Genomic DNA, 17,822 nt, shown 5'->3' with positions numbered 1-17,822 from the left:
TTAGAAGAGCTAAAGGTCAGAAAACACATGTTGATATTAACGTCGACACTGGTGAACCTAGTGGTCGTTATGGGGACGTCTTCAAAAGCTATTTAGGAATGTTGGCACGAGAGAGAATATCAATCCTTACGCCATCTTTTGATCATGTCACTGAAGTTGATCGGGAAATGATATGGCAAGATTTGTTGGTAACTAATATTAATGTTATTAAATTTATACTTTTATTTTGTTGATAATATGATAAATATTGTTGATTACATTTTCTATATTGCAGCTAACATTTGATATTCCAAATGTGCCGACGCTAAGACAAAAATGTTTGTCATCGGTGGCTGACAAATTTCGTGGTTTTAAGACCAAGTTGACGTCAAGGTATGTCTTTGGACATAAAAAGAATGAAAATCCATTGTTGAAATACACTTGGATTGATGAAGACACATGGCGTCAGTTTCTTGAGCTTCGGACATCTGAGGGATGGCAGGTATGTTTATTTGAAATCATCAATAGCACAATTGATAATTATGCAAAATTTTAACTAATTCATAAAGTGGGTTTTATATGTTACAGGTAAAGAGGAAAAAGGCTCAAAGCATAAGTGCTCAAAATAAAAACCCGCACATATTATCTCGTGGTGGGTATAGAAAACTTGAAGAGAAGATAATGACAGAAAAGAAAAAATCTAGGCCCCCACCTTCTGAGGGTGAAGATACTGAGCCTCCTTCACCACCATCACGTCATCAGAAGTGGAAGTTAGCCCGTTTACGCTCATCGGGCAACTACACTTCTGACTCTGCACGAGAAATCTCTGAGAAAATTGTAAGATACAATTCTTATCTAAATTGCTCGTTCATGTTTTATATTGTATTTTGATTTATAAAATTTTTTGTTACATTGTAGGATTCGTTGGTTGAGCAGACCTCCCAAGGAGGATTCATTCCAGAAGTTCGTCATGACATACTTGCTGCTGCAATTGGACGACCTGAGCACCCTGGACATGTGCGTGGTGCTGGATCAGGAGTCGGCATACGCCAATTTTTTGGTTCCTCCTCTCGTCAGTCTTCATGCAGTCATGGTGCTGATTATGAACAAAGACTAAAGGAAATGATCACGGCGCAAGTGAGAGAAGAACTAATGCGCCAATTTGAGCATTATGGCATTCGTTCGCCAGTGGATCATCCGCCAGAACTAGACCCATTTGTGCCTCCCACGGGTAAATTTGTTTTCTATAAGTTATGAATTGAATAAATGATATTTAATAAAGTAATTGAATAACTTTAATAAATCGTTGGCTCTAACAGGTAGAAGCGGAAAGGGGAGTTGTTCAGCTTCACCCGGGGATGACATGGATGACACTCATCCATGTCAGCTATATATTTGGGATGGTACAGAGAAGACACTAGTGGCTCGTGGAAAAGTATTTGAGGCAGCCACAGTTCTTCATGGCATGGAGTTATCAGAGGATGAGGTTAAGGTCACGGTAGAGGAAGTTCTCATGCCGTATGCTTTAGTTCATGTGCCAACAGATGAAGTGTATACTGTGGCACAGGCATTCCAGTGTTTCCTCGCCTGGCCTAGAGATTTGGTTGATACTGACCCCCCGATACAGACTCTTAAACCCACAAATATACTACATTTTAAAGTTGACATGTTTATTATATTCAAACTTAAATTATATTCCATTTTAATTGAAATTGCATCAATATAGGAAAAACCTCAATCAAAGAAGATTCTTCTCTCTTTGGACGATCCTCTTGGTGCATTGCTCCAACTTGCAAAAATCATAGCTGATAAGCCGATGCAGGTTCCTTGGGATGCTAACATTTTTGGGAGAGATCTTGACATCCCATTTTACTTGCATTCCCAAGATGTCTTGGAGCTTGCACGAGGACAAGAGGAACTCAATATTACCATTATTCAATTATGGATGATGTAAGTCTTTTAGTCATTATATATAGTTATTTGATATATTTATGTATTTACTTATATCAAATCAATTTTTGGTTTAGGTATCTGTCTGGTGTCACTGAAACTATGGGGCTGAATGATCTATATGGGTTTATAGACCCCCAACTCACCCATGAAGGCAACAAGTTTGATGACATCCAAGCATATGTGACCAAATGCTTTCAACGTGGAAAAGAAATTTATTTTGTCCCTTATGTTGCTGGGTAAGTCATTTTTGTTAACTTATGAATATAATCAGTCATTTTAATGTATAACAATGAATTTATTTTCTTATCAGGCGTCATTGGCAGTTACTTGTGGTTTCCCTAAGGGAGAACCTTGCTGTGTGGTTTTGCTCTTTGCATCGCCCTCCCCCCAACCATCTTAGACAAGTGATAGATTGGTAAGAACCTCAATATCAATCTTATGAATATGACATGTTATATAAAAATATCCTAACTTATTCCCTATATCATAGTTCAATTGCTGCACATAACATGTTGTTAGGGAGATCAACGGCTAAGGCAAAAGGTCTTGTATGGTGTTCTCTCCAGGTTTGATATTTCTATCCATATCTTCATGATTGTTTGCTTGATTTTCTTCCTTAATTAATTGTAACGTTGTTAATATAATGCAGTGTAATAGACAAACCGGCTCATATGAGTGCGGTTACTATATAATGCAATGGATGACAACCACTGTGCGTGCTCGTATTACAACAAATTGGGAAACAGTAATATATATTTGAATTAAAATGAATACTTTGCAATATTTCCTTTTTATATACTAACTTAACTTAATCTATTATTTTGTAGACATTCAAGAGTCCTGCAGCAATTCCCGCAAAGTCCATCAAGTTTGGTAGGATAGCATGTGCGAAATATATAATTGAAATGTACAATACTATTGATTAGAACATGCATCTTGATTGTAAATGATTTGTAATTGTCTTTTAAATGAATTTGAATTGTGGATGTGTTTTAAAATATTCTGTTCTGGTCTATTCTGGTCTGTGCTGGGTGCTGAATAAAATTTGCAGGTTTAAATGTGGGAATAACAACAAATCAGAAACAGCATTAAAAAAAAAACAGCGTATAAGGCTTCGGTTCATACCAGAACCGAAGCAAAAAGCGTACTTTTGGCCTCGGGTGCAACCAAAACCGAGGCCAAAAGGTTATCGAATTTTTTTTTTTTAAAAAAAGAAGCCCATATGGCCTCGGGTGCATCTAAAACCGAGGCCAAAAGGGTATCCAGAAAAGCCCATATGGCCTCGGGTGTACCCAAAACCGAGGCCAAAGGGGTATCAAATTTAAAAAAAAAAAGCCCATATGGCCTCGGGTGGAACGTAAAACCGAGGCAGAAGGGGACTTTATGGCTTCGGTTCTTAACCGAGGCAAAAAGCTATGACCTTTTGGCCTCGCCCCAATATGCTTCGGTTCCCGAATCGGTACAGAATGTTAAAAACAACCGCTGCCAAAGGCCCTTTCTGCACTGGTGTATAGAGCAACTTGAGTGTTAGAATGCAATGTAATAGGAAGTATATGTTTATTTAATAATGATAAAAATCATATAGATAATAAATATTGTCCTGAGCTACAATATTATTTACAACAAGAATCTTTGCTCCCATGGTATATCGTGAAACAACATTTTGTTTAGTAAATTTTTATGATATTGCACCTCCACCCAAAGTTAAAACATAACCATAACCAGTAGTTGATTTTGTCACCAAAATAAATATCCAATTTACATTAATATATCCTTCAATCATCTCAAGAAATTGGACATATTGTCATAACTAGAAGAAACATAAATAATATTATCATTAGATTGCAAAACAGTACTAGAGGTATCACAAACAAATTTAGTTAATTTATTATTTAAAGGAAACATCTCAAGAAATTTATCATTATATTTTTCTCATCAAGAGGTATATTAACCTTTACAAGACACCCCCACACTTTGAAATATTTTAAATGTGGTTCTTTTTTCTTTCATAACTCATAAACAGTTTTATCACAATCTTTTGGGTTCAAATATGGTAAGTAGGATATAAAATTTCACTAATATAATGTTCGGCAAGCTAGAACTTGTAGAATAAAATTTACCATATTAAAACATATTTTTTTCTTTCTTTCGCTGCACCATTAGATTAACACCATATACTATATGAAGATGTTACTTAATGAATAATACTATGAAAACACTCATTCATAAAGACATGTATTCTCATGACATATATTCATCACTTCCCTTTTTTAATTAATTTTGTACCTCAAAATTTGATAATTTGAATGGTCTCTAACCAAACTTCTAAACAATTATAATAAAAGCATGTAATATATCAATACTTTAAACATATGTGATAATCAAAGAAGAACTGCTAAATATTTTATTATAAGATAAATGTACTTAACTCAAACATAGGGATGGCAACGGGGCGGGGACGAGTTTCGCTATCTCATGCCCATCCCTGTCAAAAAAATTCATCCCCATCCCCATACCCAAACCCAACGGGTATCAAAGTTGATAGAGGACTATCCCAAGATTCCATACAAAAAGAACTTGAAGATGAACTTTTGGGTTTTCTTTTAGAAATTAGTTATGTTTTATGTTTTTGGGTTTTGAGCTTTCTTTTATAATTAGTTTATGCTTTTATGTTTTGGGCTTGGGCCTTTTTGTAGGGTTTGCAGGTTTGCTTAAACTTATGTGCCTATAAATAAAGGTACTAAAAACTTATGTAGGGACACTTTGAGTCATATATTGAATTTGATTTCATTAAAGAGAGGGTTCTCTTTGTTCTTGGCTTAGGCCTCTGGTTCTTATCAAAGATTAACATCTTTGTGGCGAATCTTCATTTGACTTATCAATTTGCTAGATTGTGCGTCCTCCATCTTTGTCTTATTCTGCGTTCTTCTCTGATTTATTTGTGTCGTGCCTCTTGAGGGTTCAAATTCAGAAACGATCATACTCTTTCCTGGATAGGATCGTATCAAAAGTTTTATCCCATCCCCATCCCCACCGGGTAACGGGTATAATCTCGTACCCATACTCGTGCCCATTTCCTTACTACTTCAATACAAATTTTAATTAATTTTTATAAAATAATAAAAAATTATGGTAAAGGAAACATAATATTATCAAATATTCAATATTAGGAGGATGGTTGTTTCTTCGATATCAAATACTTTGAAATAAATTATAATTTTTTACAATTTAGATTAGAATACCAAATAAAATTTCATGAGAACTAAAACATTTATTAAATTTGAAAACTGCAAACATTAATGAAACCTAGTTGATAAAATATGAAAATATTTTTAAAAAAATTTAAAGAAAAACAAATATTCAAAATAAAAATATATTTTAAATGTTTGTTTACTTCAATTTTTTAAATTGTAATGAATCTCTTTTTTTATACACTAATAAAAATGATAATAGATCACTTAATTAAAATGACGCAAATAACAAATAATAAACATAATAATAAAATTTTAACATGGATATTATATCTTTTGAACTCTAATATATGTTGGATAGTGATAAAAAAATATTCATGGCAAATTACATTAAATTTTGATATTGTAGTAAATGAAAGTTATTTATACAATTATAGTGAAAAAATTACAATATGATTGATACAATGAGTTAGAAAATGAAAAATAAATAGATAAAATATACTGAAATAGTATTCTACATGATGAAAATAAACAACAAATAAAGATATTAAAAAATTAACAGATATGTGTCTTAGAAACAATTTGAGAAACTATTGAAAGAAATCGCATAAAGGAAAACAAATGTATAATTAAGGGTATGATAAGATGAAAAGTACCTTAGACATCTAAGAACACTTTTCAAATATCAACATATATACTCAATGGTTGAGAAATAATTGTTTTAGCGAAACAAAAGAGTTCTTCAAATGAAACAAAAATTAATAAAAATAAGTAAAGAATTTTTTTTTTATATTACCTAGTAAATGAAAGGTTTATGCTATTAAACACTTAAATTGAGAGTATTAAACACACTCGTGTGAAAGGAAAATATACAATAAATAAAATATTAAAAAATAATAGAAATATTCAAATATGAGACATAAATTTTTTTTAATTGACATACATCATTTTAACATAATTACATAAATGTTATGATAAGATGAAAAATATATTGGAGATGCGAATAAGTTTCATGACAAATCAAATAATTAGAAGAAATATATATATATATATATATATATATATATATATATATATATATATATAGGATTACTTAATTAATTATGAATATTTTAATAATTTAAATGATGACGGAGATATGGCGGGGACGGATATTATGGCGGGGATATGAACATCCCCATAACCATCCCCATACCCAATTGAAAAAGTCGGGAATTCCCCATACCTATACCCAGTCAATGCAGGGATTCCCGTCAAAACGGGGACAGGTTTATTTACCATCTCTACTCAAACAAACCATCACAAATATATTATTTACCAATCAAAACACATGTCTAGAAATAATAATCCTATTGCACTCGAAAACAACTCCATAACCTCGTAGAGCAATAAGAGAGTTTCGAAATTCAGAAACATGAAAAACTCCTTTTTTTTAAAAGAATCTAAAAGACAAGTTTAATTTTACTTGACCATCTCCTCACTCTTTTATATGAAGATTTTTTTTATCAGCACATGCTTGATCATAAGCATGATATCAAATAAAATAATTCATTTTAATTTTATGTCATAAACAATATTTTTTTAAATTCATAAATCTTATCAAAATATTGATTATCAATTATTTTTTTTCATATAAATATCAAGATAACTTTTTTCCTTGCACATGCATAATTTAATAACTCAATAATAGTTTTAGTATGACAAATATTTTATAATTGTTTTCATACAAAACACTTAAAATATATTCATGATATAGAACATCTTTATCAATTGAAAGAGTAGAAGATGTAACATCTCTACCAAATATTACGAATTTAAAATAATAAAATAACAAAATAATAAATAAATCGCACTTAATTAAATACCATTTCCCAAAAACGCGGGAAATTTAAAACTTTATTTCGTCTTTATGAAATACCTAAATTCATAATTATATATATATATATATATATATATATATATATATATATATATATATATATATATATATAACATAAATACATAACCAGAGTCTGATAATGTGAAAGTTTATAATTTAATTAAAACCATAAGCTTAAAACATCGGATAAATCTTTTCATCCCAAACTAGCTCTGCTCCGGCTCTATGCCTCACCAGACCCACATGCAACATCATCTGCTCCCCTGTACCGCGTACATGATCATAACCAAACACAAGCAGATATGGTGAGCTAACAGTTAAACAAACATATATATATATATATATATATATATATATATATATATATATATATATATATATATATATATATATATAAACCATATATTTACATCAGATAAATCATACAAGTACACCAAAGGAATTGCTATCCTTTGGTTCCACATCACGTGGCCACCACTATGTTACCCATGTTCTACGTCTTTTGATGAATACTTCCAGGTGTCTTGCTGCCACACCTACCTGCTACAGCTGGTAGAGCACGTGTGGGAAACCATGTTACGAATCACACACCGTAACGCAAGGTGGAGTTCCCAATACGTATAACATTCGTAACGTCCCAAGACTACCAAACTCGTCAACGAAATACTGAGTAGGGCAATCTATCTAGACCTTTCCGTACACGCCACAACGTGCACACTCACATCGGCAACACTGAGCCACAACTCAAGAATTTCTCGTGTTCATCCGCCATCCCGAGCCACAACTCAAGAGATGTCATTCCGAGCCACAACTCAAGGAATGCCACGTGCTTAACCCCTATCTCGAGCCACAACGCAAGGGATACGTTCTGAGTCACAACTCAAGTAACACCAGCAAGCTGACCTTCGAGATATCACAGACACAACAATTATAATAATAATAAGAGATAAAATATAAATGAGAAAAGGATATAGAAAGCTTGGGTTGAGGCACGCATAGTGCTATCCTTAGTGAGAAAATGCCCCTGCTGCATAGGACAAAACCAAATCATATGCATTTCTCTCCCAAGATACAACAACACGTTAGATCGATCAAGTGCAACAAAAGATCTCTGAACCTTACGAACACCATTGTCTTAAAAGATAGTATAAAGAAGAAAAAAAGAACACTTTGAGAAAACTTTAGTGTTTGTTGTCTTTGTTGTGTCTTTCTACATGCACATAGGTGGTATTTATAGGTAGAAAAGGGAGACATAAGAGTCAATTGTAATAAAAAAAATATAGCCATTAACCAAAAATAGCATTAACCCATCAAATTAAAAGTTCATGAAAACTTAAGTAATAATAGGTTTTTTATTTTAATTGTTTATTTTTTAAATTATATTAAAATATTTCCAACAAAAATAAACTAGCTATCCTATTTCTTTGTTTGGTTATGGGTTATCCAACTACGATGATCGTACGTTATACAAGGACAAATAATGATGTAAGTTGGAAGGTTAAGAAGTAGTGAGACTGTGTAATGATAGAGTATAGTTGATGCATATGTATATAGTTTTGTATTGTATAAATTCTCCATTTGTTGAAAATTTTATATACTTTTTAAAAATGTATCATTAAGTTTTGAAGAGGACTATAAATACATATTATAGGTTTATGTGATTGTCTATTACTTAATACTTAACTTGTGATAGTTCAATTAGTAGTGTAAGTCTACTAATTTTGTTTGTTACAATAACAAAATCTAACATGCTCAATATTTATCCCTCTTATGTAAATCTCTCATTATAACAATTTGAACAGTGGCGGAGGATAATGGTAGCAGGGGAGGGCCATGGCCCCCCTAAAAATTTATAATTTTTTTTATGATAGGTATTTTAATTTTTTTTTATGATAGATATTATGTATTTTGATTTTTTTATTATAAATATTAAATCAAATATTCTTTTCTTTTATAAAAATAATAATTGAGGGTAATAAATAATAAAATATAAAACCATACATAATAAAGAATAAAAAGATTTATCAAGATATTTTTATTATTATTTTTCATTATAGTTTGAGTTTCTCATAAATTGTTCTCATCTTTCATTTTTACCTGTTTTCGTTTTCTTTTGTATCTGAAAAGAACAAAATATTTTATTTTTGTTCTTATTTCTCCTTTGTTCTCTTTCATTCTCGAGGAAGAAAATAAGAAGGTAATTCTTTCGTCTCACTTGATGGTGAAATATTAGTTTAATAATTTATTTAATGAATCTCTTTTATATTATTTTTTTATTTTATGAACATAGAAGAAAAAGTATTGTACTATGTGTTTTTTATAATCAGATTTTAATTGTGGTTCCATTATATGTCTATATTCTTTTGTTTTTCAAGAGAAAAATATATATTATTTTTGTTCTCATATCTTAGTTATTCTCTTCTATTCTCAAAGAAATAGAGAAGAAGGTAATTATCTTTTGTCTCACTTGATAGTGAAATATTAGTTTAATAATTTATTTAATGAGTCTATTGTATATTAATTTTTATGGATTGTACTGTGTTTTTTATAATTGAATTTTAAGTGTGGTTTGATTATCATCAATTTTTCTTTTGGATTTTAAGTGTGGTTTGATTCTCGCTAATGATGTAGTTTATTGTTATACTAAGTTATATATATTCATTTTTACGATATTAATGCCAATAATTAATGTATAAATTTTGGATGTATTATTTTGGCCCTCCAATAATGTTGGTCAAGATCCGCCACTGAATTTGAATACTCACAAGGTGAATGAAATGAAAAATGATATATACAATAATTTAAAGCGTGTTTTCTTGAAAATGACGTAACCAATAGTTTTGTGAATTGGCCATTTTATTACCTTCTTATACATAATTTCGAAACTATATTTAGTGTGTTTATGATGTTTTTAGGATGAAACTATATTTATCCTATTACGAATTTTGAGTAATTATGGATTAAGTTGTAATTACATTTCAGTTTAAATTAATTTTATGTTACTATGCTGATTTTGAGAATGATATATATCTGAGCACTTTGATAAAAAATTATCATGCCTTTTATCACAATTAAAGTATTTGAAGTTTACAAATAAATATTGTTGACACAAAAATATAAGTACTTCAAATAGTGACATACATTGTCATATACAAAAGCTTCTATTTATTAACAAATTATTGTATTTAGGAGATTAGAAATAGCGCAAGAAAAATAAAATAGTAAACTCCTAAAATAAATAATACAAACAAGGGAGATTAAAACATTAATAGCCAAATTGAAGAGGGTATTAACCCCCCACAAAAACAAACCGAAAAAAACATAGATTGAAATCTGCAATAAAATAATTGTAAATAAAAGAGATTCCAAACCTCCACAAAATTATAGCTACCGATAGGAGAGGTTAAAACCCTCCAAAAAAAAATCTTCAAATATAAATTAGATATAAAATCATCATAAACCTTCGCAAAAATATTTACTTGCAAACTAATTTGCAAAAGATAAAACCCCCACAATTTGAAATAAAACGCAGAATAGTTTTTTTTTCATGAATATTCACACGATTTTCCCCTTACATCTTTTTCTACGTTTGTTTTTAGCCTATACACTTTCGTTTTATGTGGTACCATTATAAAGTTATATATAATTAAACACTGAATTCTAAACTTCCAATTTAATATAATATATACTTTTATCAAATATTATTTAATTTTTTTCATGTACATATTAAAATTATTTTACAAAATTTATAGTTCCACAAATTGCCCAAATTTATTGTTAAAAAACATTTCCGTATAGAAATTTGTAACAAGTTATAACAAATTGACCAAAAGCCCACGTTTCAAATGTAGGGCTTACTTCCACCCCATGTGCAACATCCTTGAACGCATAAATAACGTGTTTTATCCTTTCAGTTCATTGTATTTGTGATGTCTCTTATTTTTAATTTTAAATATGTTTTTAATTTTTTCAATTTGAAGCATTTGTTTTTACAACTTTAAGACCGATCTTGTTTTATTTATCATAACTGAACGGTGTTAAAACGAATACTTTATACAAAAATAATGTGATTACATAATTAAGGATGAGAATGTAAAACCAAAGTTATTGCAAATATTTTTTTCTTTTAATCATATAAAAAAAATTGACGGTATTTGGACAAAAAGACTAAATCAAGTATTTTCAAAATTACGAAGAGTATACATATCAACTTCAAATTTACAAGACAAAAAGCAAACTTATTTGAAATTTTAAAAAGTTAAAAACAGGTTGAATATTTTTATCATAACACAAATGCGAAACAATTATACCTTTACATCGTGTTTCAACCAAACATTTCAACAATTCTAACCGATTAAAAAACATTTGATTTCCTTCCAATTGAATTCATTTCATTTTCTAAATAATCGGTTTGGTAACAATATTTGAAATACCTTACATTTTAACTTTTTATTTGAATAAAATAATTGAATTTCTCTTATAAGATAAAATTTCATTTTAACCATATTTATTTTAATACGTAAAAATTTGAAATTAAATTTAAAACATATATCAGTCAACGACTCAACCGAATTTAGCTAAATTTCTGCCAACATAAATCTAGTCCAATTAAGCCAAATTTAGATTGGGGATGACTCAACCGAATTCGGCCAAGGTTGATTTGGCCAAATTTGGCTGAAATTCAGACGAATCTAACTTGATGGAATTTGGCCAAATTTCGGTCAAGACCAACTCCACCGCCTTTAGCCAATTTTGGCTGGAGACCACTCGGTTGAATTCGGTCGGGGTTGATCAACCAAATTTCAATTGGGACTGACTCAACTAAATTTTGCCAAATTTTTGTTGGGCTAACTCGGTCGCATTCGGCCAAATTTTGGCCGGCAACAACTCAGTCAAATTTGGCCAAATTTTGGTTGTGGTCAACTTGGCTAAATTCGGCCTAATTTAAGACATGATTAACTCAGTCGAATTCGGAAAAATTTTAATGAGGATCAAATAAACCAATTTGGCCAAATTTTGGTCGAGGTCAACTTAACCAAATTTCGGCCAGTAGTGACTCGACCAAATTTCATCAAATTTTGGTTGGGGTCAACTCCACCAAATTTGGTCGAATTTCAGATGGGGCATTCTCGACCGAATTTGTCTGAATTTCTCTCAGGGTCGACTAGGTCAAATTTGTACAAAATTTCGATCGAGACCGATTCAAACAATTTCGACCAAGGTTGACTCTACCGAATTCGACTACAATTCGTCCAGGGTTAACTCAAATTTTGGCTCAATTTTGGACATGTTTGACTAGGCATAATTTGGCAAAATTTCGACCAAGTGCAACTTCAGGGGACATCTTGGTCGAATCTAACCAATTTTCATCTAGGGTCGACTTGGTTGAATACGGCCCAATTTTCGACAAGGTTGACTTTGCTGAATTTCAGACAGAATCAGCTCGACCAAATTTGTCAAAATTCGATCGAGCCAGTCCTAGTCGAATTTCGACCGAGTCGTCCTCGAACAAATTAGGTCAAGTTAGCCCCAACAAAAATTTGGTCGTACTTGACCAAGATGGCCCCGACTGAATATAATCGAGTTAGTCTCAGTCAAATTTTGATCGATTCAACTCCGACAGAATTTGGTCGAGTTAGCTCTAGCACAATATTGGTCTAAGTCGATCAAGTCAACCCCAACCGAAATTTGACCAAATTCAGCCAAGCCAATCTTGGTCGATTGTCGGTCGAGTCAGTCCCGACCTTTTTTTATCTTGACCAATGAGGAATTGTACAACTCTTGAAATTTCAATTTTTCTTTTTTTAGCGAATTTTAAGTTCTATTGTTTTATTTTTGGAAATATCTTCTTAAAATTCTTCAATTTCAATTTTCTTTTAATTTCCTCGTTCAAAGAAGTCATTTTACTTTTAAAAATTCAAATTTTCTAAATAAATGAATTACTCTCTTAAATTGTCTCATCCAAACATATCATTAAAGTATTATTTTTAATTAAAATACGTTAAACATTTTCTTTCATATAAAAATAGTTGTTTGTTCTCACCTTTGTCCACTTTTTTTCTTAATTCGGTAAGTGGTCAATTTTTTTTTCTTAATTCGGTAGGTGGTCCATTTTTTTTTTTCTTAATTCGGTAGGTGAAAGATAGCGGTCTTACATCCAAATTTATAATATAATATATTTTTCAATATAATATTTTAAATCATATTAGTAGATGATTTAAATCTTTTATTACACACGTTTTACTTTAAGCAATACAAATAATATATGTCAAACAGTTTGAAAAACTTTGATTGAAAAATTTGTTTCATGTGTTATGAAGAATAAATGAACTTGTTAAGAACTCTAACAAAGTAAATTTAAGAATTCATTTTATGTGCTTCACATAGAGATGTCAAAATGTGTTACAATATGTGAATCAACTTGGTTCATCACAAGTTCAAACCAAATAGATTAAACTAAGTCCGACTCACTTAACCCATGGGTTAAACGAGTTCGAATCAGTTGAAGGTGGGGTTGACCCACTTAACTTACGAATATTTATTTACAATTTTTTTAATTTTTTTTTATAATTATTTAGTATTTCTAATTATATATATTTTTCATATTTTTAAATGCTATAATGTTGCTCAATAATATTTGAATAATTTGAATATTTAATTAATTTGTTTGTGATGTTTAATTACAAATTAATAAATTTTACATAAAAAAACAATTATACCTAAATTTTATTGTTATGATTCTATATAACTCATTCATTCTAAATATTGGTTTAAGTTTTTATGTTTATACTTCGGTTAAAAAAATTTGACATTAATTTCGTTTTGTATTATTTTATAAGGAATCCATAATGCATAATATACCTAAATTTTATTTTACCAATGATCATGCTTTGAGTTATTTTGTATTAGATCTATAATACATAATATACCTATATTTTATTTTAACAATGATCCCATTTTTTATATTATTTTTTATGGGATCCCCAGTACATAATATATCTGCATTTTATTTTAACAACAATCCGTGTATACCCATTTCATTTTAATATGATGTACAACTCAAAAGTTTAATTATTAATTTTAATCTTACAACAATATTGTTTTACTATATATAACTAATAATATATTACTATCATTATTAATTAAGAATATGATTAGTATTAATGAATATTTATAATTACTATCGTTATTATTATTTTACTATTATTATTATTAATATTATTTTATATTAATATTAAAAGAAAGAAACAACAATGAGAAAGTAGTTTTTGTAATATTTTTTTAAAAAAACAAATAATTTTATTTTAAAATATATTTTTATCGTAAAACATATAAGAATACATATTTTGTTATATTATAATAATATCTCACTTTCTTTACTGAACCAAACGATAAATTAATAAATTTTACATAAAAAAAAACATCACGACTCGTGCGTACATACGAGTCTAAGCTAGTTATTTTTATAATAATATTTCGAGAATTAAGTGAACACTTTGATTTTATTATTATAAAAAAATAAATTAATTCAATTCACTTTCATTGTAATGTAATAATATACAAAATAAATTGCATAAAAAAACATTTGTAAGTAAGGCAATCCACCAACTCGTGGTGGATTAGGTCTGGTTGCAAAATTTCAGACTTACAAAAAAAGTAAGTCGAATTGAGCTGACTCTTTTTTAGTTCAACCCATGGTGAACAAACTCGTGTGAGTCGGATTGACTCACTTTGACACTCCTGATTTCACCTAATGAATTTGGAAAGACAAACAAACTCAAGATTTTGTCTAAAGAAAAACTCTTAAGGATAAACCATATCAAGATTTTGCATGACAAAACATATATTTTAATATTAGTGAGTAAAGCATGTTTATATAAGATTAACAGGAGGTTACTCAAAGGACTTAGACGTTAAGAAACAGATCCTAGTGCAAAATAAATTATGGTATAAATGATAAAAATTTAATTTTCAAATAAGGAAGAAAACATCTATCATCTTGACTATTTGTTTAATGTATATAATTATTTTTACTTAATTAGTGACATATCTTTAACCTGAATATATTTATCATCTTATTTTATTTCATGATTAAAAATTTATTATGTAAACCTAAACCCTAAACTCTAATATTGATATTTGACAGAGAAATTTTTTATAAATTTAATTTCTCTACTTTTGTCATGGTCAGATGTAATATTGGGTATGAAATGGTTATTTTTCAATTAGATCCTTCTCAATTGCATAGAAAAGTCTATAATATTTTTTTATTTTATTTTGAGGATCTTTTGAATTCATCTATCAAATCAATAAGTGGTTGCCTTTTAACGTATAAGTTAAAACAAACTTAATTTGAAAAATATAGCCTTCGTTCAATATTTTTCTAAAGTTTTTTTCAATGATATTCTTTGTGTGATATTTGAAAGTGGACCAATTTCAATAGCATTGTATAAAGTGTCACCCTCTGAACTGACAAAAATAAAAGTGATTGGAAAACTTGCTTGAGAAACAATTCATTCACCAAAGTGCACCCCATTGGAGAGTTTCTGTTAAGAAGAAATATGAAAGTTTTAGGTTGTGTATATCGTGAGTTAAATAAATTCATTATAAAAAATATAAAACCCTCTTCATAGAGTAGATTATTTGATAAGCATATTAGAAGAGCCTTATTATTTTCTAAGATAGATTTGGGATTGGAATGTCATTAAATTAGATTAAAAGTAGAAGGTATATAGAAAATGGCATTTAAAACCAAATATGATCATTATGAGTATCAATTAATGTCTTTTTTGTGTGATCAATATTCTTATAAAATTCATGGATTATATAAATATGTTTTTTCATCAATTTTTAAATCATTTTGTAATAGTTTTTATAAACAACACTTTTATTTACTCTTAAGACTCATGAGGATGAGGAGCATAAAATCTTTGAACTATTATTCAAATTTTGAAACACAAATAATTGAATGTTAAATTGTTTAAGCTTGAATTTTGGTTAGAAAAAGTAAAATTATTAAGATATGTGATTCTTAGATAAGAACCAAAGTAGAAGTTCTAGAGGGTATTATAGGAAATTCACATAAAGCAACTATCACTTTAACTCAGCTCACTAAAAAGGTCAAACTTTTAAATGGACATAAAGATGGAAAAATATTTTTCAAGAACTCAAGAAAAGATTAATCATTTCTCTTATGTTAGTGTTACCCAATTCTATAGGACATCTTGTAATATTTTTGTGAAGCCTTTAAAATGGGATTAGGTTGTGTTCTTAATATGAGTTGCTTCATGAATTAGAAAACAAATCATACATCATGAACGGTGATTCACAATCAAAACTGAAATTTAAATAGAAGAAAGATGACTTGTGTGATTGTAGACTTCATGCGGATTGAAAAATGGAGGAAGCGAGTGCATGAACTCTAGGATGGAAGTGTTGCCATGCCACTTGGAGATGCTCCAAGATAAGTGAGAGAAAGATTCGTCCCTCAAATCCAAGATAAGACTCGCGATCAAGAGAAAACAATACAATCTCAAATTTTGTATAGTTTTTTTTTCTTATTAATTCAAATTACAATATTACTAATTATGGACATGACACTAGTGCAGGAAAGACTTTTGGCAGCGGTTATTTTGTCATTTTGCCTCAGTTCTGGAACCGAGGCATATTAGGACAAGGCAAAAAATGTTAGCTTTTTTCCTCGGGTCTCAACCGAAGCAGAAACTCCATATTTTGCTTCGGTTCTGTTGAGAACCAAGGCCAAATGTGCCTCTCTACATTTTCAACATCGTATCTTCTCCACCATAAACCCTAGGCAGCCACCATGGTTCCACCACAGCTACGTCAGCCATCGCCACGTCCAAAACTCACAACCTAAGATCGGTAACCACCGCAATCATCTCCTTCATCGTAAGAGCAATTCGTGAATCGTGCCACCACCATGGAACCTCCATGTTCTTCATACACGAAAATTTGAACACCACACTTGCATAAATGCAAACAAAAATCAACCATTTACAACATATCACAAACCCTAAATCGCGTCTCCTCCCCCAAATCACGAAACCACCTTCGTCGCAACGACAAGTTTCTTCACGCTGCAGCCACCTACACGTCTCGCCACCATCAACGACAGATCTCCATCCACGCACAACACCAGTCTACCACGCACCTGCAACACAGCGAACTCACACCCACTTCGCGAGCCCCAAATCACACTTCACCAAGCCAGAACACGAATGAGCCAAACGTCAAGTAGTCGCGAGTGGTCGAAGTGCAACAACAGCAGCAAAGGTGGGTGGCTGAGAGAGAGAACGCACACGCGAGGAAGAAGAAAAAAAAAAGTGATTTGCGATTTTTGAACCCTAACGAACCTTTTGGGATCGATTCAATTTTTAACCGAGGCATAAGACAGTTTTTGGCACCAGTTCAATTCCACCCGAGGCAGAAAACAATTTTTGGCCTCGGTTCAATTTTTAACTGAGGCAGAAAACAATTTTTAGCACTGGTTCAATTCTTACCGAGACCGAATAATATTACCGTAATGGCATTTTTGAAATATCAGCCAACATTTAGGCTTTGGGTCTTCAAAATCGAGGCATATCAAACCTTTTGGCACCAGTTTTCTGAGAACCAAAGCAAGAAGGCATTTTCTGCCTCAAGTACATATTGAACTGAGGCATAAAAGTCAGAAAAAATTGTAAAAGTGCTACCGCACTATTTTATGCTTCGGTTAAGTGATAATCGATACCTATAACACAAGTTAAAATAGCAAAGTTGCAATAGTGTGAGGAGTATGTGCACTAATATGGGAGACTAGC

General features: G+C 30.6%; 1 protein-coding gene across 1 annotated transcript; it reads left to right on the top strand.

The window, feature by feature from the left end:
* Positions 1 to 1,795: 1,795 nt before the first annotated feature.
* Positions 1,796 to 12,575, top strand: LOC146883243 (uncharacterized). The gene is made up of 8 exons (XM_085667486.1): positions 1,796 to 1,929; positions 2,007 to 2,168; positions 2,243 to 2,347; positions 2,423 to 2,498; positions 2,582 to 2,677; positions 2,760 to 2,839; positions 2,984 to 3,076; positions 12,302 to 12,575. Exons 1-8 carry the CDS (start codon positions 1,796 to 1,798, stop codon positions 12,573 to 12,575), a joined length of 1,020 nt encoding a protein of 339 aa, XP_085523612.1.
* Positions 12,576 to 17,822: the final 5,247 nt, after the last annotated feature.

This window comes from Vigna unguiculata, chromosome 10, assembly GCF_037176805.1.
Source record: "Vigna unguiculata cultivar grain cowpea cultivar isolate G323 ecotype 2 chromosome 10, ASM3717680v1, whole genome shotgun sequence".
Taxonomy (NCBI): domain Eukaryota; kingdom Viridiplantae; phylum Streptophyta; class Magnoliopsida; order Fabales; family Fabaceae; genus Vigna; species Vigna unguiculata.
Note: the sequence above shows the minus strand (reverse complement) of the source record. Positions and strands in the feature narration are given on the sequence as shown.

Excerpts from the sequence above, each read along its gene's own strand:
- LOC146883243 (XM_085667486.1), top strand. The coding sequence starts at position 1,796 with ATGCAGGTTCCTTGGGATGCTAACATTTTTGGGAGAGATCTTGACATC. Across the intron at positions 2,499-2,581 it reads TTGTATGGTGTTCTCTCCAG|TGTAATAGACAAACCGGCTC; the intron begins GTTTGATATTTC and ends AATATAATGCAG. Across the intron at positions 3,077-12,301 it reads CCAGAACCGAAGCAAAAAGC|GCATAATTTGGCAAAATTTC; the intron begins GTACTTTTGGCC and ends ATGTTTGACTAG.